Source organism: Tympanuchus pallidicinctus, unplaced genomic scaffold, assembly GCF_026119805.1.
Source record: "Tympanuchus pallidicinctus isolate F22 unplaced genomic scaffold, pur_lepc_1.0 scaffold43, whole genome shotgun sequence".
NCBI lineage: Eukaryota > Metazoa > Chordata > Aves > Galliformes > Phasianidae > Tympanuchus > Tympanuchus pallidicinctus.
The window spans coordinates 189,578-217,285 of NW_026294762.1; the positions used below are offsets into that span (position 1 = coordinate 189,578).

The 27,708-nt window shown below is 50.8% G+C and overlaps 1 protein-coding gene across 2 annotated transcripts; it reads left to right on the forward strand.

The window, feature by feature from the left end:
- Window positions 1–25,593, forward strand: ELAVL1 (ELAV like RNA binding protein 1). Of its 2 annotated transcripts, XM_052702144.1 has the most exons (7): window positions 1–106; window positions 4,070–4,253; window positions 12,326–12,429; window positions 12,700–12,853; window positions 16,285–16,510; window positions 20,368–20,481; window positions 21,576–25,593. In XM_052702144.1, the coding sequence occupies exons 2-7, from the start codon at window positions 4,082–4,084 to the stop codon at window positions 21,898–21,900; spliced, it is 1,095 nt and encodes a 364-aa protein (XP_052558104.1). In that variant the 5' UTR covers window positions 1–106; window positions 4,070–4,081; the 3' UTR covers window positions 21,901–25,593. The 2 variants fall into 2 exon arrangements, with proteins under 2 accessions (XP_052558104.1, XP_052558105.1); XM_052702145.1 differs by lacking the exons at window positions 1–106; window positions 20,368–20,481.
- The last annotated feature ends 2,115 nt before the right edge of the window (window positions 25,594–27,708 follow it).

The window sequence follows — 27,708 nt, forward strand, 5'->3', positions numbered from 1 at the left end:
CGGCGGGCGGGGGCGGGGGGGCGTGACCGGCGGCGCTGCGAGCGGCTTGTTGTGCGCTGCGGAGCCGTTCGCCTCCCGCTGCACGGCCGCGCCGAACCGCAGCGAGGTGAGAACGGGCCGCGCCGGGCCGGGGAGGGGCGGCGCCCGCGGAGCTCCCGGCGCTCCAGGGCGGGGCGGAACGCGGCGGAACGGGGGCGGCGGGGATCGGGGCGGCGAGGCCTAGTCTCGGGCCTGCGGGGGAGAGCCGGGCCTGAGGGGGGAGGGGCCCGGGGCGGGCGGGGCGGCGGATGGGGCGGGGGGGCGGGGAGGGGAGGGGCGAGAATGAGCGGCAATGGGCGGCAGTGAGCGGTAATGGGCGGCAGTGAGTGGCTGTGCGGGGCGGCGGGGCGCAGCGGACGGCGCCGCTCGGCTCGGTTCGGTTCTGCTCGGCTCGGCTCGGTGCCGCTCGGCTCGGCTCGGCTCGGCTCGGCTCGGTGCCGCTCGGTTCGGCTCGGCTCGGTGCCGCTCGGTTCGGCTCGGCTCGGCGCCGCTCGGTCCGCCTCGGCTCGGCGCCGCTCGGTCCGCCTCGGCTCGGCGCCGCTCGGTCCGGCTCGGCTCGGCGCTGTCCGGCTCGGCTCGGCGCTGGGATCCGTCCCGTTAGCCTTACCCGATGTGAGCGCGGAGCCGGCAGAGCTGCGGGGTTTCCCGTCCTGCCGCGCAGCGCTGAGGCCGTGTGCGATGTGCGGCTCCGTGCCGCCTGTCCGCTGCCCGCCGTAACCCGCCGGGCTGCCCAGCACCGCCCTGTGGAGGTGATGCACGCGCTGTGCAGCTGAGCATCATAGGCTGAAAAGGACCGTCACGGTCATCTGGTTCCAACCCGTGCTGTGTGCACGATTTAAGCTGCTCCTGGTGCGTTTTTACAGCAGAGGAGATGGAGATGAGCAGGTGCTCATGGCTGTGTGCTCCTTTGCTGTTCTGGTTTCCTTCCCATCACTGGCAGTGGTTTCTCTTTTGGCCTCAAGCCCTTCTTGCTTTGCAGCAAGATAAGCACAGGAACCAACAACAGGGAATAGGAGAGCAAGGAGAGAAGCTGCAAAGCCAGGAGCCAAGCAAGATATTCCTCACTTCTGCATCCCAATCCCAAGCCCTTCTTGCTTCTTGCCACCAAAAGCACTGGGAGCAGCACTGGCTGTATGGCGGTGGGCGAGGATCCCTGAGAGGAGCTTAGAAGGGTTCTGGGATAAATGTGATCATTGTGGAAATGCCCCTTGGAGGCATGGAGAAGTAAAGAATGTGGAGATGTGTGATGGGTTTTCACAGTAGCTGGTGGTGGTGATGGAGGGAGGCCTTTTTGACATTAGAACTGAGAGGAAATGTTGGCATCTTCAATACAACTGAGCCAAAGCGGCGGGGAAGGGAAATGTGTTCATTCCAGGGTTGCAAAGGGGAGAAAGAAATCAATAGAAGCCCATTAATGCTGAAAATCCGTCAGGACAGGCAAGCAGGCACGATGCATTCCATGGATGGATGAGCAAAAGGGGCTTCAACACATGTGGGTTCAGCAGCTTGTGTGGCCTGACAGTGGGCAAGGATCCTCCTGGTGGTTAAATGCAGTTTTAATGGAGACCCCACGTGGGCACATTTCAGCAGCTGCCTTGCTGGGGTTTATTTCTCCATCCAGAAGAAGCAGATCCCAGATGCCATATGGGTGCCCTGTGCCACCAAGCCGGGCTGTGGGGGGGCTTTGTGTGCAGGGTGCCAGGAGGGTCCTGGGGGGAGATGTGTGGTGTCTGCAGAGGGATCCGGATCAGGAGGTGGGACAGCAGCATTCTGGCTGCAGAGCGTTGGGAGATTCATCTCTTCTCTTCCTCTTGGAAGCACGTAGGCCTGGTGCTGTTGATCTGCATCCTCACTGTGATCTCCGTGGGGATTTGTTGTCCCACCCCTGTGCCTGGATTGAACTCTTGCTTCTCAGTGCCATCTCTTGGCTGCAAAGGAAGCTCTGTTTTATCAAGGCTGTGTTGGAATGTTGTTGGAAGTGACTTTCCTGGTGGGTGGGGGCTGATGGGAGCTCACTGTGCTCTGCTTTGCCTATCGGTGTGTTGCCGTGTGCTCAGTGCTGGGCTTCTCAGCCCCTCTGCACCCATCCCTTGTGTCTGTGGGGCTCTGCTTGGCACTGCCCTTGGCGTAGCAGTGTCCTTCTGGCTCTGTTTCAGGTGTGGTCTCCAAGGAAGCCTGCCCTGCAGCCTCATCACTGAGCAATGGATGCTCAATGACCAGACCAGGCAGCAGGTTGTTGTTTGCCTCTGAGCCTTGTGGGAGGGGAGGCATGCCAATAAGCATCGTCTTTCTGCTGCAGATGGAGGAGCAGGGCTCTTTGTATGGCCCTGGAGTTCTCCTTGAGGTCAGCCAGTGCCTTCAGGGCCCAACCCTTGAGACCAGAGTTGGCCCAAGCAGAGCCCCACCAGCACTGCGTGGCTCAGTGCAGCCCCTGCTCACTCACCAGTGCTGTTTTGGGCCAAGTGTCAGCTGTTGGTGTAGGCTGTGATAGCAGAGATCATGGAGCCGTTCACAGAGCTCTGATCTTCTTGTGCTCAGCACCGCTGGCTCCAGGGCTGGAGAGCAAAGTGCTGGTGCGACAGCACAGAGCTCGCTGCTCGTGGAAGAGAACCTTCTTAGGTTCTGCAGCAGCTGACATGTTATCGTCTATCATCTGTTTTGGTGTCTGCATTCAAATCTGTGAGCCCAACAGTGGTCTTGTGCCTTTGTGGGCCTGTAGGTGAAGGGAGGATGTAGCAAACCTCTGAGCTGTTTGTGTCAGGAGCAGGAATCCTCCCTGAGAGCGTTCCTGTGTCAGCCTGGTTCGTAGGTTTGCTTTCTTAGCAAACTGAATCAGCAGTGCCCTGGGCTGTGTGTGTATCTCAGGGAGTGGAGGTGAGCGTTGCAGGCAGTGCAGTGAGAGGCTGTGACTTCAAGCTGATTCCACTTCCAAAGTGCTGTTGCTTCTCAGACCATACACGGGTCTGGGAGTTCCGTGCTTGGCAAAGTTGCCTTTCACCAACTTAGAAACTGTCTCAGCCACGTGGCCCAGAGGCTGCAGTGAGGTGAGCAAGGAAGGTTCAGGTGTTCTGGTGTCCTGGAGCAGAGCAGGAGCCCAGATGGTGAGCCTGTGCCTGCACGGCTCTGGCACAGCTGGAAGGGGACCTGTGCTTGCTGTACAGCTTTGCAGTACAGCTGAGACAGTCTGACGGCTTGGGATGCAGAAGTGAGGAATATCTTGCTTGGCTCCTGGCTTTGCAGCTTCTCTCCTTGCTCTCCTATTCCCTGTTGTTGGTTCCTGTGCTTATCTTGCTGCAAAGAAAGCAGCTTAGAGCTGCTGATACAGCATAACTGCTTCCCTCCTGCCACGATTTCCCACTGCCTCCGTGGAGCAGATGCCTGACCTGGGGGCAGGGGGGAATTTGCTGCTGTTGGCACTTGAGATGTAGAAATGTGGGGCTCAGAGGCTTCTCAGTGCAGAGTAGCAAGACCCCCTCCATGGTTTGCTTCATTCCATCCTCACCAAACAAAGGATTTGGTCTCAGTGTACGGCTGTGGGTCTGGTGGTGGTTTGTTCCCACACTGTGTGCTCAGTGATTTGTTGTTTTTCCCATTAAGAACGCTGACTTTCCCAAGAAGTGTGAAGCAAACACTCATTGCTACTCAGCAGATGCTGGAGAATGGACTGAAAGCCTCTCTTCCATGGCAGTGTTCCCTCTGTGGATATGGGCTTCCTGACTTTAACCCTGCTGCTGTGATGGTTGGGTTTATAGCGACGTGCATGAAGAGCTGCTGCCATTCCTTTGCCCTGAAGGAAAGGAGCCGTGGGAGCCGTGCAGTGTGCCACGTGGTCCCTGAAATGCTGTTTGAAGGAATGAATTCTTCTGGGAATGGCAACAAAAATAGTTTTGTTTTACAAGTGGGGAAAAATGTGCATAGTTGGAACAATTGCTTTTTGTCTGAAATAAACAGCCCGGCTGATGGCAGGTGGAGGAAGCCTGGCTCACACCGAGCTCTACAACTTATTTATTTGGGGTTTTTCTCTTTGCAGATACGTTATAAGATGTCTAATGGTTATGAAGATCACATGGCTGAAGATTGCAGAGATGACATCGGCAGAACAAATCTCATTGTGAACTACCTCCCCCAGAACATGACGCAGGATGAGCTGCGGAGCCTCTTCAGCAGTATCGGCGAAGTTGAATCTGCAAAGCTGATTCGGGACAAAGTTGCAGGTATGATAGAAGAACGATGAAACCTCATGTGGTGGAGCCCTCCACCAAGTGCCTGGGAGCAGTTCAGTGTGGAGTGTCTTCGTGTTGCTGTGTGTGTGTGATCCAAGTGCTGCTGTGCATCCGTGACGATGCACAGTGCTTGGTCCTGCAGGATGCTTGAGGCCAAATCCAAAATCTTTCTGTGCAGTTGTGATTCCTAACCTTGAGCACCAGGATGCATACGTACTTCAAGCAGTCTGAATTTGATCCCTGGCAAACCTGGTTTTTCTGCAGTCAGAGCTTTTATGGCACTGATTTCCTTGCCTGTCAGGAAATGAAGCTCAGAAAGCAAATGGGATCCTGGGCTCCATCAGCAGAGGGGTGGCAGCAGGGACAGGGAGGCGATCGTCCCCCTCTGCTCTGCTCTTGTGAGGCCCCATCTGCAGCACTGCGTCCAGGGCTGGAGCCACAGCACAAGAAAGACAGGGAGCTGTTGGAGAGGGTCTGGAGGAGCCACAGAGATGAGCAGGGGCTGCAGCACCTCCCTACAGAGACAGGCTGAGGGAGCTGGGCTTGTTCAGCATGGAGAAAAGAAGGCTGGGGGTGACCTCAGTGCAGCCTGCAGTGCCTCAAGGGAGCCTGCAAACAGGAGGGGAATCAACTCTGTGCAAGGGGAGATGGCAGCAGGACGAGGGGAAATGGTTTGAATTGAGGGAGGGCAGATGGAGGTTGGATGTCAGGGGAAGTTCTGTGCTGTGAGAGCGGGGAGGGGCTGAACAGCTGCCCAGAGAGGCTGTGATGCCCCGTCCATCCCTGGAGGTGTTCAAGGCCGGGTTGGATGGGGCCCTGGGCAGCCTGCGCTGCTGTGAAATGGGGAGGTTGGTGGCCCTACATGTGGTGGATTCACGACCCTTGGGGTCCCTTCCAACCCCGGCCGTTCTGTGATGAACTTGGGATATAGGTGATCATTGTGTGAGTATCAGTAAAAAGACACGTGCTGTGTGTCTGAAGCAGTGTTGTGGGCTTGCTGTTCCTCAGGCATTTCACTTGGAAGCCCTTGAAGTGGGATTGTTGGTCACTGCTTTAAAAACTGCAGGGGGAATGGAGTGAAACATAACCGTAGATGGGAGCAGGCAGAGCTGGGTCTGTGAGCTCTGTGTGGTTGCAGCAGCTTTTTGCACGTGCTGTCCGTGCTTTAACCCTGCACTGTTTGGCTGTGTGTACAAATTGTGGTGATTCCTGTTCAGAACCCACAGAACCTGTGGTGCAGTGGGAGGCAGGCAGTTACTGCAGTGCATGGTGTTGGTGCTGCTCGTGGTGTGCAGGCGGCTGCGCTGTGGGGTTTTCTGCTCCATGCCCTGCAGAATGTGATGCTGATTTAAATCCTCATCTGATCCATATCAAACAGTCCTTAACTATTTCACCACATGAAAACCACAGGAAGGTGGGTGAAATGCACGAGAGTTCTTGCATTGCCCCTACTGATTTTGTTACGCTCTTGAGAGTAGAAATGAGAACTGGCTAACAAGAGATGTGAAATGTATTTTCTCAGTGGCTTTGTACGTGTGCTCATCTGAAAGCAGTGCCAGGCTCTGGCTTTGCCTGGTGGTGCTTGATCAAAATACAAACTTAGGGACAGCGTGAGTAAATTCCTCATGAAAGTCATGGCATGAAATGCACTTTTCTTAGAACACGTGGGTAGCTGAGCTTTCAGCCTAGCTGTTGTGCAGTTTGAGATGCTGAGAAGTGCAGGCTTGCTTTGGAGGCTGTTTTGCAAGGAAACAAGGCTGCTCAGGGGAACATGATGAAGCCTTTTGTTGTGTGTGAGCTGCCCTACATCTCGTGGTGCTGAGCAAGGCCAGGTCTGTGTGCTGCAGATGAGGAGGAGGGGTTGGGGGGTCTTGCAGTAGATTGCTGCTTTCCTGCGCTTGGCTGACCCTGCAGGGCTGTGATGGAGGAGCAGAAGCACAGAACAAAGCCTGTGGCCCTGTGGCTGGGCAGTGGGCAGGTCGTGGTGCTGGCATGGGAGGCAGTGGGGGAGGCAGCCTCGTGTTCTGTGGGAACCAGACTTTTCAGTGTGGCTGCCTCTGTTGGCTGCATTTATTCAGTTAGCAGCGGTGTTTGGGCTCGATGCTTGTTCACAGGACAGTGGCTGATCTGTGTTTTTTCCTCAATCTATTAACGGAGCTCGCGGGGCAGAAAGTCCCTTCTGCCTGACTGAGTGCAGTTGTTAATGATTTAGTGAACTCACCTCAGCCTCCTGCAGAGCCATTGCAGATCGATGACTGCTGCTGGAAGCGTGGCTTTGTTGGTCAAGCTGGGATAACTTCATTTCATTTCTGCAATGACCATAAAGAGAAGCACCCTTCCAGCTCCAGTGATGGCAGAAGCTGTCAGTGTCTGCATTCTCCTGTTCGTCCCCACATTCCGGAGTGATTCCAGACGTGACTTTGCTTCGGCTGTGAGGAGTGCATCAGTGCTCAGCATCTGTGCTCTTGCAGCCAAACCTGGCACTGCAGCTCTCTGTGCTTCCATTTGTGATGGGCATCACCTCCAGGGTTTTCGCACAGCAGGACTCACAGGGCATTGCTCTTTCTGTCAGAACTTGAAGGCCGGCACCGACTCGGAGCCCCAGGGAAACGTTAGAAGGTCACTGCCCAATATAGTGTGGCACAGGGTCACGTCTGAGGTGGTACTTTTTGCTGCTGTGTCTTTTTTAGTTATTGCTGAGGCCTGCAAGGCGCCATTGACCCAGTTCAACTGAGAGCTCTGTGAGGCTGCGAGCAACGATGAGCCCAGTGGTTTGTCTGGTCTTTCTGTGCTGATGAGGCTGTGGCTTTCTGAGGCTGGCTTCAGACGTCCTGGTCCCAAAGCTGTGCTCTGTGCTGGTCCCTACCCAGCAATGTGTGGGCTGTTACCTGCTGCCGTGGGTGGCTCTACAGAGGAAATGCATCCTGTCCTGTCTTTTGCATCAAGGCTGCTTGGATGATGTGCTGAGGCATCCTGTGTTTCCAGTCTGCTGTGCTCTTACAGGTGAACGCGGAGCTGTTTTCCTTTGTTCTGCAGCTGGACCAAATATTGGAGCTAAAAATTAACTTCCTGCGAGCGTATGTTTTTGTTTCAGTCTTCCTTCCCCTTGCAGGATTGCTGACACTTGCATACCTGACAGCCCTAGAGCTTTGGAACAGTTGGGTTAAACTTTTCCCACAGCCTCAGCTCCCCGTGGGAGCCGTGCTGTGCTCGATGGCAGTACCTGGTGTGTGCTGCTCCAGCAGTGCTCTGATAAATGTTGGTGTGGCTGCAGGAGGGAGACATCGCCTTCCTCACTCCGTTCCTGGAGTCTTACGCCGCTTGAGGAGAGAATAATGCATCTACACTTGGAACGAAGGATATGATCCATCAGAGTGCACCAGTCTCTGCCTGAACCCATCAGCTACTGCAGTCTGGCCATGCCTGTGCATGCAATGGGAGGTGATGGCAGAATTCCCTGCAGGTTCTGCACGTTGGAGTGTTGGAGCTCACAGCCACGCACGTGGATCAGCAGCTCCGGGTCAAAGCTCTCCCTCTGTCCTTGCTGGAAAGGCATGGAGCAGAGCGGGCATTCCCAGGTGACTTTTGACCACTGCTTACAGGATCAGCTCTAGGTGAATTACAGGAGCCAGCACACATGCTCCTTGTCATTACATCTTCTCTGGAAGACCCTCTCATAGAAGTGGTGCAACCCAAACCAGAAGCAGGCACCTCTGAACACACAGAGGAAGGAACCGCTGTCGCTCCTGTGATGGGATGACTGCTCGTGCTGCTGTCACTTGCTGTTCCTTTCCAGTCCACTAACAGAATTCTGAAATATTCTTGTCTCCTGGAAAGCATTCAAGTATTCTGTTTGCCTGAAATTGTTCCCTTCTGCATGGGAAACAACCACAGCGTTGTGCAGTTCTTATCTGTGATGGGAATGCTCTGTTACCCCGGGTTTTTTAAGACAATCTTTAATTATCTTAGCACTGTGTGCTTGAAGACACTGATTGCTCCCCATCATACAGAGGCACATGAAGCCAGAAAGGCCCGTGCTGTTGAGCTGCTCATTGTATGAAGTGCTCTGCTTTACTAAAGCAGGTGTCTTCCTTTGCCCTTCTTCTTTTCCCTCACCAACCATGATGTGAAACCTTTAATTGTGCTCTCGTGTTTCTTAGCATGTTTATATTTGGAGTTATTGCCCTGCATCGTTTTGGAGCACTTTAATTCTCTTCCAGTGAAAAAGTGCTTTCCATTCCAACAACTGATGAACAAAATCTGTCCTAAAGCTTAAGAAACTCAGGTTTTACGGTAGGTTTTCAGGGCTTGGAGCTGTTGTTCTTTCTGCAGATGGTCAAAGCTTCCAGCGCTGTGGTGATGGTGGTGTTCCTGGAGCTCTCCCTTGCACCCAGGGTGAAATCCCAGCTCGTGCTCAGTTGGCTCTGTGCTTCGTGGTGGTTTTTTGTGGAGCGTGTGTTTGAATGCTGAAATCAAGATGAGCCACGGCTGCTGCTCTGCCCATATTCACAAACCCAGTCCTGCTGTCAGAAGCTTGCTGGCTGTGGGTATCCCATGCTGATGCTCCCACTTGTGTCTCTTGGCTGCTCTCCCGTGCACAGAAGACTTGCTCCATGACTTTGCTGGAACCAGGATGCCAGCCGGCCTGCGTGGCCCTCTTGGTTTCTATTGAGGATGGTTTGCTGGCTTGCTCTTGTTGGAATTCTCAGCCTCTGTTCGGCTTTGGCTCTCCTGACACCAAGTGGTCTGTTTCTCATCTTCATTCTCCTACAGACCGCTGCTTTTTCCATCTCCTGTGTGCTGGTTGTTTGCATAGCAGCTGTGCCACGAGTTCCCTGCTCAGCCCCGCAGCCCTTCTGACACTCCCACTCCTTTTCCCACATCAGGCCCTGTTCTTGTAGGCTTCAGCAGGCAGTCTTCCCAGGCCTTAGCATCCAGTGCTGCCTTCCAGACCCGATGAGATAATGGTTTGAAAACACTTATTTCTGACTAAGCCTCCACTGCCTGAGCTTTGGGACCTGCTTGCCAGCCACGTGCTGGGAAGTGTGAGATGGTGAAGGCCATTTCTGGCATCCCTTGCCCAGCTCACCCTGCAGATCCCTTCATCCATACGAGCTGGGTCTACGTGGAGCTGTGCAGCCTCTGCAGCTCCATGGAGTCAGCGCGCATCATCACTGCTTCTTTAGGCCTCCATTCCTCTTTGAATTGCTAGCTTTCATTTTCTTTAATTAACCAATTTAGTAAGCAGCAGCCAGGAACACTTGAGGAAATGAGCTCAGCAGTTGCAGAGGTGACTTCTCCATGTGAAGATGTGTGTGTGGTGGGACAGGCTGAGGATGAGCCGTGGCCTTGGCTGCCGTGCCCACCTCCCTTCAGATTCACTGCACAGATTCATTGCACCACATGCGTTGTTTTCCTCTCAGCCGTCATTACCAGAGCTCTTTCCAATGGGAGTGGGTTTCTCCCAATGGGGTCGGCAGTTCCCAAGTCCTCTTCATTTTCTCATCAGCTCAGGGTGCCCACAGGAGTCCGATGTGGCAGCACTGTGAGCCGAGTGCAAGGCAAACAGCAGCTGCTCAGCACTTTGCTGTGCTGTGCCAATGTCTGCTGAGCAGCAGGGCTGTGCTGGCATCACCTGCGTGCAGAGGGGATGAAGGAGAAGCTTCTGCGTTGTGTGATTCCATCTGGGTGTAGCACTCCCACCCCCTTCTCATTTCTGTGAGAAGCCATCAGTTTCGTTTAGCGACGGCTTCTTTTTAGTTTGGAAACTGGATTTCTGGAGCTGAAGGCTGCCCTAGCAAGGCCAAGGGATGCACTGCCCTGAAAGCCCAGCTGGGTGCTGTCTGCTGACTGCTGTTCTGTCCACCTTGGCTTCTGTCCCTGCCCTCTCTTCTCGCAGGGTGTTCTGATCAGGAGTTGTCGTTGGGGAGTGGGAAAGGTGCAGAGTTGTGCTCACAGAATCACAGAATCACCCGGGTTGGAAGGGACCTCAAGGATCATGTAGTTCCAACCCCCCTGCCTACCAGGGCCACCAAACGTACACATTTGCTCAGGTGCTCAGGTGAAGGTAGTAAAGAAAAGACATGGGGGATGTGGTCACTGTCTGGGTAACTGGGGGGCGGGCAGCAGGAGGGGTGAGCACGTGTAAGCTGGAGGACAGCATTCTCACAGGAACAAATGGGTATGAAGTAAGTAGGGATGAACTTGGAGCCGCTTTTGGAAAGGCAGAGCTTTGGAGGGGGATTTCTAGGATGCTCTCTCAGATTGGAGGTGCTGGGGTGAAAGCCCCACAGATTTCCCTGTGGAGCTCCTTGTTTAGGGGGGGCAATAATAGGTACAGTGTAACTGCTGGGCTTTGGCCTGGGTGGCGACTTTTGGTCCCCTGTATCCACAAGCACGGTTACGTGTGTATGGGATAAAAACCAAAGTAGCTTTGCCTGCCTTGTCACTGATCTTGGACTGTGCATCAACATTTAAGCCATCCAAGGCTGTGCAGGACAGCTGCTGGCCAAGGAACAGCAGATTCTCCCCGTGTTCTGGGGACTGAATGCAAGGAAGCAGAGCAGGACCTGCTCTGTTCACCTGCTCTGCACTGAGGCCCAGAACTGCGAGGGCAGCTTGGCAGGGCGATGCTGTACTGAGGGTGCAGACAGTGCTTTGGGTGCAGCCCTCCTCGCCCAGGGATGTGGCCTGGATCTTTAGGGGCTGCTCACAGAATCGGGACCCAGTTCTGCTGATGTGGCTTTTGTCAGAAGCTGGGGCTGCAATACCCTGCCTATGGAGCGAGCCCTGCGTGCCATCTCTGCATGGTGTGGGCTCCCTCTTGGGCTCATCTTTGTTTTCTTAGGTTAGTATGCTTGGCTCCATGTGATGAACGTGTTTCTAATTGATAAATAATGCATTTTCTTAATTAGGAGAAAAAAAACTCAGATAAGCAATTGCGGACTAACCATCTGTGACTGGGATTTCAGAGCTGTACCTCACCACAGTGTGCATTTCCTGTTCCGTTTGCTGAAGTCACCTGTAGGTCTTTAAAGGAGGAAGGCCTAGAGGGTGGATCTGAGGTCCTCTGTTGTGTTTGTTTGTGTGGCAGTTCAATATCAGAGTAAATGTGCGTCAGGAAGGTTTGCTCTGTGCTGGTGGAGGTGTTTTGATGCATGGTGAGAGGGCAGGGTGCTGCTCCTGCACGAGGGCCTGGCTTGGTGTAGATCTGGCATCTTTCAAAAGCAAGTGTGGCAATTAACAGGGGCTGTTTATACAAGGAAATGGGCGACGTGACGTTAATTGGGTTTAGATGGGCTGGTGATGTATTGCATCTCATAACAAAGCAGATGAAGGCAGAAATGTGCCAGGCAGCTCTTCCTTGCCAGCAGAGACTGCTGCAGAGCCAAGCAGGGTTGTCAGGAGAGCCCCTAAGTGGGGAGCCTGCATCCCTGTGCTGCTGTAGCACACAGAGCAGATAAATATCCACTGAAATGTCCTTTGCCTGAAATGTTCCAACAAGTTTTGCATTGTTACTCTCAGATTCTTTTCATAAGAGTTAAGCGTTGTCTTCAAGGCTACTTTTGCTGTCACACTTCAGCTCTGCCTGCTCTGGGCCCCCAGCTGCTCATAAGCTCTACAGATATAGGCAGGAATGAGAGCTTTTTCTCTCTTGTCTCCAGGAGTGAAGGCTGACCCAAAGCGCACAAACGCGTTGTTTGGTGGCTGCTCACCCAGGAGTTCGGCTGCTGACACCTTTCACTTTCTGCTCTTCCTGCAGGAGGTGCCCCTGTGCCTTTGTTCCCCGTGAGGTTTGCAGCACTGCTCTCGATATTCAGTCCTGAATTTACAGCTGGGGGATCATTGAGATGAACTGATCTCCACGGTGTCCGAAGCAGCAAATAAGAGCTTGGGGTTCTTTCATGCAATGCATGCCAACCTTGGGAAAGTTCCTGGTGTATTTAAATATTTGCATGATGGATTATGTTGGAGTTCATTTTCCTCCTTTGCATTTGCTTCAGTTTTGGTGGTGACAACTCTCTGGCGAGGGCTGATCTAAAACAATGTGTTCTTCCCTGCAGGACACAGCTTAGGCTATGGTTTTGTGAACTACGTTACTGCAAAAGATGCAGAAAGAGCAATAAACACACTGAACGGCCTCAGACTGCAGTCAAAAACTATCAAGGTAGGACGTACAGATGAGTCTGTGACAACAGCATTGTAATAAGCTTGTAATCAGGATGCTGATTGGTTCTGGTGGCGTGGCCATGATTCTTCCCTTTGCCCTGGCAGTTTTCTTTTGCCCACCTGCCTTTCCTGAACTCCAGGAAATGAAACAGAAGAAGCTTGTGTTGTTCATTGGGGTCTAAACGCGACAACTGATGACAATAAGCTGCTCTCTCCATTTAAACAGACCCCCTTTTATATTTAATTTCAATGATTGATTTGTTTCAAGGTCTCCTATGCTCGTCCAAGTTCTGAAGTTATCAAGGACGCTAATTTATACATCAGTGGGCTCCCGAGGTCGATGACACAGAAGGATGTAGAAGATATGTTCTCACGTTTTGGACGCATCATCAATTCCCGTGTGCTCGTGGATCAAACCACAGGTGGGTCCAATTGCATCAGGTGGGACTGTGATGCACAGCACCTCCGGTGCCTCCTCAGAGTCTGGCTGTTCTTGGGCTGCTTTAAGCCAGTTTGGTTCCTTTCTGGCAAACTGTGGCACCTGGTGTCAGCATGGACACGAGTGGGACGCGCTGCCCTTTGTTGATGTGGTCTTGGTTTTGCGTTCTGTTTGTAAGCACAAGGAATGGCTGAGGCTGCAGCCTGAGCTCCTCACTTACTCTGTGTTTTCACCACCACTTGTACCAGGCTGAGCTGCTGCTTTGCCACATCTCTGCTGCTCTGACATTCAGTGCAGTGCGTTCCTGCCGCGCTGCTGGCCAGCATTTAATTCTTACCAACACAGCTGCTATTCACAGGTGAACACAAGCTCCAGATGGAAGCACCAACGTGTTTCCTCCTTTATGCTAACTTGGAATTCATTCACGCAATTTCTTGATACTTTAAAACCACCTGAGGTGTTGAACGGTCCTCTGTGGTCACTACAGACCAGAAGAATGAAGCTCGGATGTGAATTCCTGCCCTGGAATTTTCTGAATATTATGGCTTAAAAACAAAACCAAAACCACCACCACCAAAACGCCCTAAAGAACAAAGAAATGCCTTTGTTAATTGCTGAGCTCAGGGGGGACTGAAGCTGACTTGGTGTTACGGATGTGTTTTCAGTTCTAATTTCTTACCTCGTGATTTCCAGCTGTATGACTGAATAGTTGGGCTTGTCCTGTGACCTGAGCGCTCTGGTTTTTCTAGCAGCCCATCTGTCACTTAGGAAAGTACTTCTGCACATGCACTCTGCTGTTAACAAGGCGTGCAGTGGATTAGAATAGAAATCAATGGGGAATGAGGTGTGATGCAGTGAGGTGAATTCAGACACGGCCGCAGGCTTGCTTGTGCACATGGCTTAAGGAGCAGCTTTGATCTCTGTGAGCAGCGGGCTGCAATTTAGCGTGGGCAGTCAGCAGTGTGAAGTCTTACCATGTACATAGGCCGCTCTGAAAGTAATGCCTCCTATTTATCTCCGTGAAAACTACAAGTGTCACAAAGAGCATCGTAATGCCCTCTGGTGGATCACGTTCTCAGCCACAAAATGCTGTTTTTTCACTGTGATCACCACCATGAGCTATGCATTTTCCCCAGCACGAACAACAGCTGCATGCAGTGGAGGTGATGCTCTGTTTCACAGCTGCCACAGTGGCATTCCATGCCAGGAAGATGTTGCCCACAGAGTCCACCTTTCATCAGATGGAACTGAGAAGCCCCAAATCTGGGCTGTGCAGTGGGTGCACATCGTGTTCCTCTCTGCAGGCTGTGTTGTGAACTTGTTCTTCACCGGGGAAACCAGCCCTCCATGGACTGCTGGTTTGAGTCTGGCTGGCAGAGGTGGCACCACCTCTCATCAGGAGTAGTGATGCAACCTAGGAAACCCTCACCTTCAGCTCAGCAGGTCCTGGCGAACTGGCAGATGGTTTTCTTTCTGTTCCTGTGTGAGCAGTTGTGGGACCCACCTGGCTCAGCCTTTCTGATATCCCAGCACTGCCACCATTGCTTCCAACACATTGAAGCCAGTGTTTAATTCTATATGCAGTTCCCAGTTTGCAGATGAGCTGATCAGGATGCTCTTCATTTCATGGTGTAACAGCTGTGTGCCATTTCCAGTGTGGCTTCTCTTTCACATCACTGCTGGAATTCACCACCCACCCCTCGCTGTGTTCCCAACTGCTGTTTGGTCTCCAGTAAACACACAGTAAGGATCAAAGAATGTCCATGGGACGTGCGTGGCAACAAAATGTAATGGCATATTGGTGGGAAGGTTCATCCCCTACTGCCACCCCACCGACATCCACCTCTGAGATTGTCGACCAACATCGTGGAATAGGAGGCATTACTTTCAGAGCAGCCCTTGTGCCTCCCTCCGAGCTGATCCCCCGTGCAGGGAGCTGCTGCTCAGTGCTCCAGTTTGATCAGGCACTGTAAATGTGGATGCAGGTGAGGTCTGGATACCCATCTGCAGGCACTGCCAAGCTGAGCAAGAGAATCCCGTCCTTCTGTCCTGGGGAGAGAAGGATTCATTTTCTGTAAGTGATGTCTGCACGGCTGTGAGCTGGTGATGTAGATCACAGCTGTAGGTAGAAGCAAGAAAGAGGGCACAGGAAGCTTACTGCTGGAAGTGTCCCAAGATAGCTGCCCTCCTCTGCCAGCAGGACCCGCGTAGCTCTGTCCCACTCAGATGCCCCTGTAGAGCGAGGTGGCAGATGCTGTCAGTGAGCAGTGAGAGTAATGTTGATCCTGCTGGCGCTGTGTGGTTGTGTCAGCCCAGGAGGGGCAGCTCCTGACACAGGTGGTCAGCACAGGATGTATTTCGGGTCTCATCATGCACACATCACCCGGGCGTCTGTTCCTGGACTACACACCTCCATCTGGGCCTGGCTGGGGCTGTGCTTCAGGGCTCACCTCCAGCAGAGGCCATCCTCCAGCTTTCAAGGCCTGACCTGTTCCAAGACACACCTCCACTGTATTTCGGATGAACCGAGGGAGAAGCACAGTGTCCCTCTGTTATGATGGTCTGCCTGGTGGCGTGCAGTCAATAGGATGAGATGTCATTTCCAGACCTTCTCCCGACGCCCTGAACACAGCCATGCCTTCTCTCACACCATTCTGGGGCAGTTTGAGGGCACAGATTCCCTTCTGCCTGCCACGTCCCCACATCACACTGTGTTCCTCCCCTAGCACAGAGGTAACCACGTTCAGTTCAGTGGGGTGTGATTGTTTATGGTGCAGGTGTGCAGAAGCAGAAGTCGTTGCTTTGGCCACATTACTGAAATAGGGGACCTGGCATGGATGAAACCGTGCATCCAGGAGGGTTAAACACCTCCTGCTGTGGTCTGCAAGTGTGCTGGAAAACTGAAAATGTTCGGAAAATCAGTGCCAATTTTGTATTTGCAAGTGATTTCTGGTGATACAGTAACCAAAACCATCACGAGCTTTCTGGTTTCATTTTTCTCCCCTTTGTGGGGTTCTTTTTGAGGGGGGGTGAATTTCAGATGCCTTTTGTTGTTGTTAATGGGAAATGTCACTTGATGCTCGATGCCACAGAGTTTGACCATGTTGGGTTTTCTTTACCTGCAGCACGTGGCAGGTGTGAGCTCACGGGTTGGTAGCAGTGGCACGAGCTCCTTGGTTTGCCTTTTGGTTCTGAGTTCTGTGTGTGATTCTCTAGCTGCTGATGAACCAGTAGTAAATGCAGACAACTTGAAAGCTACGACCGCAGAGATTTTTAACCTTTTAATTTTTACTTTCAAGATTATTTTGCGTTTATCCTGAATTTCATTTATTTGTTTTGTTGTTTTTTTTGTTTTGTTTTGTTTGTTTGTTTGTTTGTTATTTTTTTCTTTTTCTTTATCGATTTGGTTAAAAGGTTTATCCAGAGGGGTCGCATTTATCCGGTTTGACAAAAGGTCAGAAGCAGAAGAGGCAATTACAAATTTCAATGGTCACAAACCCCCAGGTTCCTCCGAACCCATCACGGTGAAGTTTGCAGCCAATCCCAACCAGAACAAAAACGTGGCACTGTTGTCCCAGCTGTGTCATTCACCAGCGAGGCGGTTCGGAGGGCCGGTCCACCACCAGGCGCAGAGATTCAGGTAGGTTAGGAGGGATCCTGGTTGCAGCTGCATGCTGAGGCTCCTCACTGCAGCGCTGCGCAGCGCGATGTGAACGGATCGCTGAATTAAAAGGCGATGAAGAGTGAAAGCTCACTTGTAAAGCGTGTGCTGAAGGCAGCGGTGCGAAGGCGCAGGCAACTGTGTGTCGCCGCGGCTCAGCGCGCTGCAGGTGCCCGTCTCAACAGATCCCCACTCTGTCGTCCCTGTATCTGAATGCAGATCCATTTTGGCAGCTTTTAATTAAAGCTCTGAACCATTGGTTCCAGCAGAGGGGGAAAATTAGTAAAGCACAGTAAGTTGGGAAAACCGTGAGTTTGAGGAGGAGGGCGGCTGGGGTTTCGACCTCTGTCTCCTCCTGGTGAGGTCAGGGAGGTGGTTGGGTCATGGCAGCGTTCCTCTGCTTCCTGAGCTGTGGAAATCATTCTGCACTTTGCTCCTGAGATTTGCTGTATCTGCTTTGGATTTGAATAGACTGAATTTGAAGATGAGTTGCCTTAGTTGCTTAAAGAAGAATGCTGATGCTCAGGAGCACGTGTTGAGCTTGCTGTCCTGCAGATGAGACACTGGCTTTGTTCTGAGGCATTCCTGATAGTTTGAGTTCTTGCCCTGTTGAGAATTGACATCTGATTTTTCCCTCCTCTGAGTTACGGATTAGCTCAGGAACACCTGGACTGCAAAACGCAGGGCAGTCGATGCAGTACCAGCATTGTGGTGACCATAGCAGAGCCGTTCAGAAGAGCCAGGCCCAGTAGGAACAGGGCTTCTGTCATCTGTTGCCTTATAGGAAACATAAGAAAAAATCCTTACCACGTGATTGGACACTTAGAGAGGCTGTGTGTGCTCCAAATCTGCCATCCCTGAGCAATCTGCTTCCTTTCTGCTGTAGCTCAGGGGGTTCCATGCAGGCGCTCCCCAGCTCTCCTCAAGCTCTGTTGCATTCCCTCTCCTGGGCAGCTCCTGCTCCCAGCTGTGAGCTTGCTGCTGGAGGAGGAACAGAAGATGTTCTGTTAGGTTGGCTGAGGTAATGGAGGAGCAGGTCTGGGTTACGGCTTGCTGCTCTGGGCAGGTAATGGAGCTGAGGTGAAGCTTCTCCAGTTGACTTGAAGAAGAGCCGTCCGTTTCTCTTCATGTCTTGAGTGTGTCCAGAGAGGGGCAGTGGAGCTGTGAGGGGTCTGGAGCCCACATGTTAGTGGGGAACAGCTGAGGGAATGGAGTGGGTCAGTCTGGAGGAGGCTCAGGAGGACCTCACCACCTCCCTACAACTGCCTGAAAGGAGGCTGCAGTGGGGGAAGGTCAGCCCTGCTCCAGGTAACAGCAATGGGACCAGAGGAAATGGCCTCAGGTTGTGCCAGGGTAGGTCAGCTTGGATAATATAGGGACAATTTCTTCTCCAGAAGAGTGGTCAGAGGCTGGAACGGGCTGCTCGGGGGGTGGTGGATCACCATCCCTGGAGGTGTTCAAGGAACGTGTGGATGTGGTACTGAGGGACGTGGTGCAGTGGGCAGCATTGGTGGTAGGAGGGTGGTGGGACTGGGTGATCGTGGAGGTCTTTTCCAGCCTTGGTGATTCTGCGATTCTTTAGGAGTTTGGCCGGCACATCCACTGTCCCACAGCCCTTATTTCTTCCCACCCTTCAGGCTGACTGCAGGGAGTTGGAAGTTGATCCTTGAGGTCCTTTCCAACCCGAGCCATCCTACGCTCCTAAGATGCTGACAGTGAGAGCAGTTGATGCTGTGTGAAAGCTTAGGGGCCGTGGCTTGGGCTGGGCCTTGTCTGCCTTCTGCAGTGTACAAAGCCTGCTGAGATGATCAGCTGCCCCCAGAGAGCTCCCAGCCTGCAGAAATGATGCTACTCCTGAGGCTGAATACTTCAGCTAGCATTTTGATTACGCTCCATCTCGTTCCATCATATGATGGAAGGTAAATCCAGGATTAAGTCTTTTGTGTCTCTAATTTGTAATTATGAATTTCTACAGATATTGCTCAGATCCTTTCCTGAACATTCCTTTAATCCCTTCTAGTTCCTGCAGTGTTTGTGGCTTGCAGCTCACATCAGGGCTGGCCTTCATGGGCAGTGGATCTCCGTGTGTTGAACTCTTCAGGAATCATCTTCCAAAGGCTGAAAATCCAGACCAAAGTCCCCAGCTGCCCTATGTACTCTTCTACAGTTCACCATTTTTATGCTAGAAGAATGTTTGTTGGCTTGGGTTTAGTTGTTTTTTGTTTCTTGCAGATCTTGAAAATAGTGCTGGGTAAGCTGAAGTGCTTCCAGGCTTGTTGAGAGTTAGAGCTTAGGAATGTACCTTTGGAGATGGTGTTCTAGCGTGTTTAAAGTCAGCCCTGCAGTGTATTGAAGATGTAGAGGTTGGTGGCCCTGCCTGTGGCAGGAGGGTCGGTATCTGATCCTTGGGATCCCTTCCAACCCAAGCCATTCTGTGAGTGAATCTGTTTCATAAGAGTTAGCAAAGGGGCATTTGTATAAACTTGCAAAATGAAAGTTGACAGATAAAGATTAGGCTTACAATGGGGCTGTGACTCAACCTGGCAGGCAGGTTCCCTGACAGGGGGGAAAATCAGGGAGGAAAAACAGCAGCACTTCACAGCTAAGGTAAAAACTATTTGCTAAGACAGGAAAGAAAGAGAAATACGTGTATTATCACCATTACTGCTACATACTGCTTACAAGTGATGCACGATGCAGTTGCTCACCTCCCACTGGCTGATGCCCAGCTTGCCCTCAGCACTGCAGGTCAAACACCCCTCTGGCCAGTGTGGGTCAGCTGTGATGGGGCTGTTTGGGTTTTGCTTGTTTTGATAAACCTGAAGCATTTCTGTGAGTCAAAAAGCTGAAAGAGGAGAACTTGTTTGAAATGAGTTGTGCTCAAAGCGTGGCAGGGCTTAGTGTTTCCCATGATTTTGCACGTTCTAGATTTGTTGTCCTCTGCCTTTCAAGCCCCATCTCCTTTGCAGCACGTATTGTGGTGGGGTCTTGCTGCCCTGGGGCTTTGTAGCAGGCAGGTGCTGCTGGAACCAATGCTGCATGGCTCTGAGCTTAGGGATTCCTGCACACAGCGACCCAAGACTGGTGATCTGTTGAGATGAACCTTTTCCTGATAGCAATTAAGATAAGGAGATGATTACTCACACAGAAGAGTTAGAAAGCTGAAAAGTGTCTGTTGGGGAAAAAAAAAAACAAAAAAAAACCAAACCAAAAAACAAAGAAAGAACTACAAGGATATGAAGCATGCCAACAGAGGAACGTTTTCATATGGAAGCAAAATAAATGCTGAGTAGATGTCACAGAACTACGTGGGTTAGCGCGTTTCATTCTGCTCCTCTTAACCGCTTTCTCAGTTTTACTGTAGTGCAAGGATTCCCAAACTCGGATGTGCTCGGGGTTGGCCAGCAGTGGCAGCAGCAGTGAGTACCTGCAGCGTGAGCTCAGGGGCAGCCGCGCCAGCAGCAGGCTGGGCTGCAGGCAGCAGCGGAGCCCAGAGGGGAGGGCTGTGCCCCGCAGGCTCCCCCTGGGCCAGGAGGGTCTCCCAGCTCAGCTGCCCTGGGAGGTGAGCTCCCCTGGAGAGCCGGGGCTGCGGGTTGGGGCCGAGCTGATCGCTAGGCGTGATGCACCCACTGCGCACGGTGCTGATGTGGCTGCCCTGCCTCTGTGCTGCCCTGCGGCTCTGCTCCCTGTCCTCCTCGTTCACGCTGCTGCAAGCCCTCTCTTCCATACGAAGGCAGCTCCTGTCTTTACACAGGGTGAGGAAAAAGTCAGCGGGGAAGTGCTGGGCACTGCGTGCCGTGCTCGCTGCCCAGACATGCGTTCCCTGTTTCCTCCAGGTCAGCAGAGAATCAGGATCTGCCACCGCCATGTCCTTGGCAGAGAGCAGCACGTGTACCGCATTTAAGTGGTTTGCATATCACCAGTGGTACACCACAGTTTGGGAACCCCTGGTATAGTATAATTATATTTCTACAATCACGTGGCCTCTCATTTTTGTATAATACATAAGCAAAAGGGATCAAATGGAGGTTTTCTGCTTTAACTTTCGCATTTCCTGACCTTTGAGTGCTTAGCTGTGCAACCGTAATATTGCATTAAAATGTCCTAAAGCTCTGAATTTCCAGGACAAAGAGCAGAAATAGAAGATTAGAGGGGACTGATACGTGGCTTACGGGAGGAAAGAAAATAATGCAAAGCAAGATATAGCAGAAAATAATTGTTTCTTCTTACTCACATGCCAGAGGGTAGATTTAAGAGCGGGCAGTGGTGGTGAGATACCCAGTTCAGTCAAGTCAGGGTATGGAGTTGGCATAAAGTGGGTGAGAAGAGAACTGTAAATACTTAAAACTCGTGCACTGTTTTTACATTTGAAAACCACTGCAGTTAAGAGATGTTCATACCTGAATTAAGGAATGATAAACCCAAATGTCAGTTCTGGAGCTAGAAGTGTGGGGCAGCCCAGCTGCGGAGGGTGGCCTGGGGAAGCACCAGCATGTCCTTGGCTCTGTTCTTGTCCTGGTCCACAGACAGAGATTGAAATTAGCACATGCACAAACGCTACTCCTGAAAGAAACCCTCGGATTTAGGGGGTTGCCAATGTGCTACTGCAGAGCCAGAAAAAAATAGAAGGGTATTGGCACAGCTGAGGATATTGGATGTTGGAGCTGAGGGTGGCTGGGGTCAGGCTGGGCTGCGGGGAGGGGCTGCACATCGCCCCGTGCTCCGGCAGTGCTGCCCTGCCTTCCAAGGGTTGACCTGAGTCCCCTGTGGAGGTGCTGGCCCAAACTTGCCTTGGGGCGGCGCCACGGCTGCCGGTTTGTGAGGGCAGCTCCCTGTAGGGATAAGTGAAGCACGCGGAACACGTAGCGCTGCTTCTCCTGGCCGCTGTCATGTGGTTGATTGTCAATTTGAATGCGTAAACGTTTCTTTCTGGCGGTTTTGATATCCGTGTAGAAAATATTCGTTCTCAGTCGCTTCCCGTTCAAGTTGATTTGCTGAATTGAATTGAACTTTTACATGCAATATTGTGCTTTTTATTTGCTAGGTTCTCTCCTATGGGTGTAGATCACATGAGTGGGCTTTCTGGTGTAAATGTTCCAGGAAACGCATCTTCTGGCTGGTGTATCTTCATCTACAACCTTGGTCAAGATGCTGATGAGGGAATCCTCTGGCAGATGTTTGGCCCCTTTGGTGCGGTTACCAATGTGAAAGTTATTCGGGATTTCAACACCAACAAGTGCAAAGGTTTTGGTTTTGTGACCATGACAAACTATGAAGAAGCTGCAATGGCCATAGCAAGTCTTAATGGCTACCGCCTGGGGGACAAAATCTTACAGGTTTCCTTCAAAACCAACAAGTCCCACAAATAACTTGCTCGTGCTTTTTGTATGGAATAGATAATGGAGTGACAGAAGTTGAAACATTTTTGTTAGTGTAAAACTCATTTTGCGCCAATTTTCACAAGTGTTTGTCTTAGTCTAAATGAGAAGTGGAAAAGGTTTTATATTCTGGGATGCAACTGACATGTTCAAATGTTTGAAATCCCACAATGTTAGACCAATTTTAAGTTGCTTTAAGTTATTTCATTTAAAAACATGTTAAAAAATAATAATAATAACAACCCCCTGAAATCTGAAGTAGATTGCATTTAACTAGACCCTCTGGATGGTGGTAAAATTGGAGCATGCTTTCACTTATGAGACTAACATTTGTTCCATTGAATGTTGTCTGCAAAAACTGGAATCTCTTCTAAAAACTATCAGGCTGAATTAATGGATTTGCTTGTTTCTCATGTTGTTGTTTTTCTCACCCATTCTCCTGACCCCTCTGCCCCCCCCCCCAACTCACTGGTATGGAAGAAAAGTTGAGAAATACTAATGTTTTAGTTGACAGTAAATTTGTTTTGCCGATTAATACTCATTGCTACGTGTCGTTGAGGATTACGCTTTATAAAGTCGAGGTCTTGTAAGTAGTAGCATGCCAGCATAACTTTTAACACCATTGGTGAGGTAAGTTGCACACCGAGCGGTGGCCCAGCTGTCAAATTGAAAGGTTTTAGCAACATTTCCTTTTAAAGCCCAACATTTTTAATAGGAACGGACCAAAGAGTTTCAAAGAAACTCCGGGAAGATTTCAGAGTCAAAATGAAACTCCACAAAAGTGTGAATATGTGTCGCTACGTTATCAAACTGAATCTCTTCTGTCCAGATATTTAATGCATGGTGCACTACTTACTGGTACATTATAACGCAGCAAGATACTCGTTTTCAAAGATCATTATAGTCTGAATTCCTTTGGTAGTTCTATTTTGTAAAGAAAAAAAAAATTGTAAACATTTGAGCATTGTATTTCTCGCATCCCTTCTAATGAGTGCTAGATTTTTCTATTTTAATAGGATTTTGTTTTGACAACTAGCTTTACTTATTGAACACTCAGCAGAAAAGTACTTACGACTTGCAAGTTAGATATTAACAAAGAAAACCCTTTGATTTGTAGATTTAAAGATTAATCCCCCAAGTTTTCTGCAGACTGCCTTGAAACTTTGAGTTGTTCTGTTTCTGTTAATTTTCTTTTGCTTTTTTGTGTTTTTTGTTTGTTTTTACTTTTGCATTTAAGAACATTAAATTTGATTTTGTTTTGCTCAAATTTTGTTTTGTTTTTTATTTTCTGTTATTTTTTTGCTTAAGTATTGCACAAAACGTCCAGCTTTCAAGAAAGTGTTGTTTTATAAAGAGCGTAGTTCCTCTTAAAGAGTCTTAATTTCGTCCTTTGACAGATGAGTAGAAGAAAAAGGGATGTGAAATGAGAGCACTGCAGTCCATCTGTCACATAGAGCCTGTGTGCCCCGGGCCGACGTAACCCTGCGGTGCTCTTTGGTAGGAGGCCTGGGACGGATTTGGGGTACAGGCTGTGTGAGGATGCTGTGCGTGGTAGAGACGTGCTCTGTGCGACCTCCAGGTAGGTTCAGTTGCCAAAAAGTTAGGGCAGATGGGAAGCTGGGTCAGTTCTGTTGCAGTGTCTCCTTTTCGTGTGAACCTCTGCCGGTCCCAAGCTGCGTTCCTGTGCCAGAGGCTGATCCTGGCTGCCTGCAGCGCTCCCATCCCCTGCTGACCTTGCCTTGCGTTGGAGAACCTCACTTTCCTTCTTGCAGCAGGACTAGCAGTCGCCCCAGGAAACCTGCACTTCATCTCTGCACAGCACAGCCTGAGAGCAGCTGAACGCACTGCCCAGCTCCGGTGCTTGCTCTCAGCACTGCCTGGGATCTGCTGCTGCTGGTAGCTGTGGGTACGGACAGGGCGCAGTGAGCGCCTCCCGCTGCCTTTGAGCAACGTAGGCAGTGTTTGCCCTTTGCACGTTCTGCCTCGCCAGTCCTGCCCGTCCTGCTTGCTCTCTTCTGAGAAGCCCAATAAAAAGTACAGCATTCCAGGACGGGGAATGGAAGCCCACTTTGGCACAGTGGTGCTTTGTAGGGCAGTGGCTGTGCCGGAGCAGTCCCCGTTCCCAAGCGTGCTGTCTGCCATCCACTTCTGGCTGTCTCTTCCAGCATCTATTCCAGATGTTTCTGTGTTTATCATCCATTTATCACTTCAACAAAACCTTTTCTGTTGTGCAGGAGAAGGTTTAGAAGCGCTGTTGGGATTTCTCCCAGATCACAGCTGCTCAGTGCAGAGCAGTCTTTTGCTGTGTCCCATCACCTCACTACTTCACTGTTCCACTGGAGTGAACCTCAAGTGGTTTCCAGTTTCCTCTGATTCTCTCTTGCCTTGTTTCATGTAAGATTTTTGTAACCAAAAGGCAGCTGCTGCTTTACCAGTGGATCATGCTGAGATCCACTCTTCCCAAATCCAACTTTGCATCCATCACCATTACAGGCATGCTGCTCTTCACACCACTGCTTGCTCACCAACAACCTCATTCTCTTTTAACTTTTCTTGGAGGCTTTTTAGCACAACTGTCATCCAACTGCTTCCTTATTTCCCCCTCTCCTATTCTTTACTAAATAAGAAGGAAATTCAGGATATTGTTTCAGTAGAGCTATGGAAGTTTCCCCTAAGAGGTGTCTGATCCTGGACTTGTTTGGTAGTTGCTCTGGGAACAGTTCCTGGGCAGTTCAGCCAAGCAAAGCGTTGCCTCTTGAGTCAGGAAAGGAGGAAGAAAGTGTCCCACTAAAACACCAAGAGCTGACGGTGGCAGAAGCACTTGGTCTGTTGGCTGTGCCGTTCTCACAGTCAGTGTTTGGCTTTAGCAGCTGAGCTCAAGAAATTAAGCGTATGTATTCTTGATGCTTTTGGCCCTAAACTGTAACCTATGCATTGCACTGGTAAAGGGCAAAAAGAAGCTGCTGGAAGTGGAAGCTGGCTTGTAAGACCAGAAAGGTGCAAAGAGCTGGCCGTCCTTCCCACATCATCCACACACCTCTCTTTCAGGCTGAGCCCTGATTTCACCTCTTTCCAAAGCAGTCTTGGCCTCATAGCTCTCAGGGACTTGAAGGTAAGAAAGGTTATCTGCAGTTTTCATCCTTTCATTCGAGGTGTTGTGGTTCCTTTCAGGTGACCCTTCTGTCTATGGATCACAAGGTCTTACAAGAACGTGACTGGAGCTTGGTCGTGTTGCTCAGCAGTCCCATCCTATTGCTGCTTAGGGTGTTACGATGGGATTTTCAGGAGCTGGGTTCTGTAGACCATCCAGGAGATGTTTTATATGGTGTCAGGACCCTGAATGTGGAACGCTCTCCTTCTCTTACTCAACATCCATCCATTTCTCTGCTTCTGTTTTTCCAACACCTGCTGTGCTTGGCAGCCCCAAGGGATGGCTGTGCTGTTTGGGACTGCGCCAGCCCTGCAGGGTGGGCTGTGTTCTTCAGGGACTGCAGGGTTTCACTCTAAAACGAGACAGTGCTGAGCAGAGAGCTGTCCTGAGGGTGGCTCAGAGCTGCCCCTAAACTTCTCTGAAAATGTTCTGGAGTTGAGCTGCGTTGTGCAGAACTTAACAAACAAACAAACCCACTAAAATGCAGGGGGTTTTTTTAGGTTGAAAAATTAAAAAAAAAAAAAAAAAAAAAAGTTTTAACAGAGTTTCCTTGCAGGCTTTGTTCAGGCTGGTCTTTTCTGATCTGTTGGTTTATTAATGAGCTTTTATTCCCACCCAGTACCTGAGCTTTACTTCCCAGATCCCTGGTAGGAATGGGCTGCAGCCCCTGCACAGACGTCCTGTTCACCATCTGCAGAGAGGGCCGTTGCACAGTAAATACAGAGCAGGGAGCTCCGGTGTTGCTGTGTGCCGTATGCAAGCTGGCAAAGGCGAGTACAGCCCCTTCAGGAGAAGAAATCAGAACCATCAGGAGGGTTCTGACCAGGGGCAGAACCAAAGCAGCGTAGCGTTCTGTTTTGTTTCCTCGTGGTTTCAATTTGGATTGTGCCTGGATGCTCAAGCGTTGAGTTTTTGTCCTTTGAGCCGCGCTGCTTCTCTGCAGTGTCTGTGCCGCACTCTGCTATGCAGAGGAGGGGAGCTGAGCCCCCCACTGCCCCCAGCCCCTTCCTATGCTGGGGGGAGGTCTGTCCCGTAGGGTGGAAGGAGCAGGAGCTGTCATAGCACAGCTCTGACGCTGCCCTCTGGTGCTGGTGTCCTTTGAACCTCTGTGTCGCGATGGCTCGGGCCCCAGTGAACATGGAGAGGCACCCGAGTCGCTGAGGCAGGGTGAGCCATGCTGCTGTCAGGCTCCCGTCCTGGCAGAGGCACAGCGTGCTGTGGGCAGATGGGTACAAAGCAATTAAAAGTGGGCACAGCGGCACCGATAGCAGGAGGGCTCTGCATCTGTGAGGAGGTGATGGAGTAACTGGAGAGGTAATGCAGATTTCGGATGCTAAGTTTCGGAAGCGAGTGGTCCCTAGGGTCCTTAAATAGTTGTTCTCATGTTATTTTGTTTTCATGTTTGGGTAAGATCAATAAAACGAAGATTCTTCACATATTTCAGGAAATTTTTTTTATTTTTTTTTTTTTCCCAGTGTATTCTAAACTGGAATAACTGATTTTTAGGTTTAGTTTATCATTATGTATGTGCTTAAGAAACAAAAAAAAAAACCCAACTGTTGAGAGCATCCCCTCGTGAGCTTTTCTACCCAAAGCAGCAGCTGAGTGGTAGAACAAACTGCTTATTGAAGCGAGGTCCTCCAGGAGACAAAACCCCCTGAGAACCAGTAGGATTTGGGGGTGGGTTTATTTTTCTATGTGAGACACAGCTTTTTGTGAACCACTGACGGGTCCCCGTGGCTCAGCTGCTGGAGCTCATAGGTTTACCTGTGTTTGTACAGATGGAGGTGTTTGTCCATGCTGTGCAGCACGAGGCGCCTTGCGCTGAAGCTCAGGGCACAAGTGCTGTGGAGAAGGGACCAAATTCACACCTGGCACAGGAGAACGCCGCTCCCTTTTGGCTCACCTCGTGGTTTTGTCACCCCCATGCTTTGGTACCACTATTGGGCAGCAGATCTCGTCTTATTCTGTGCCCTTTGCTGTAGCTCCGCACTTTGCAGTGCTGGTCCTTGCAGCAGCCGGAAGCTTAGCGCTCATCTCACACAGTTATTGCACCCCATTTGTTTTCTACTTTAAAAAGAAAGCGGTGAAAGTAAATAGCAAAACTGAGCCCAGCCTTCCTGCTCCCAGCGCGGCCGCAGACCCGGCGCAGCGTCTGCCTGCAAGCATTTTTCTGTGCGGGTGGAATTTCCACCACAAACACCACAAAAGTCGGCGTTGGCCACGGGAGGTGGGTAGGAGTAGGGCTGCACGTGGGACCTGCAGAAATGGCCGCTGCCTTCGGAGCCTTGATTCTCCCTGTTCCTCATTTCCAAAGGGGTTGGGGCGGCTGCACGGCCAAACGTCCTCAGTTGTCGTTGGGAAGAACTCGAAAGCAGTCAGGACAAACCTTGATCTGCCATATGAATCACACTGTACTCCTTTTCTTGATTTGGTTTCCCTTATCTTCTGTAACCTTTTGTTTATAAATTAACCTGTTTGTGGGACAGAAGGTTTTACCGATTGTTTTCCGTTCTGTACAGTACACGGTGAAACATTTTGTATATTTAGCGTGTTTTTAAGTTATTGGTTTGTTTTATATCAAATAATTTATTTTTCAGGTACCATTTTCATTTACGCTTTGTTTTTACATGGGTTTATTTTAAATA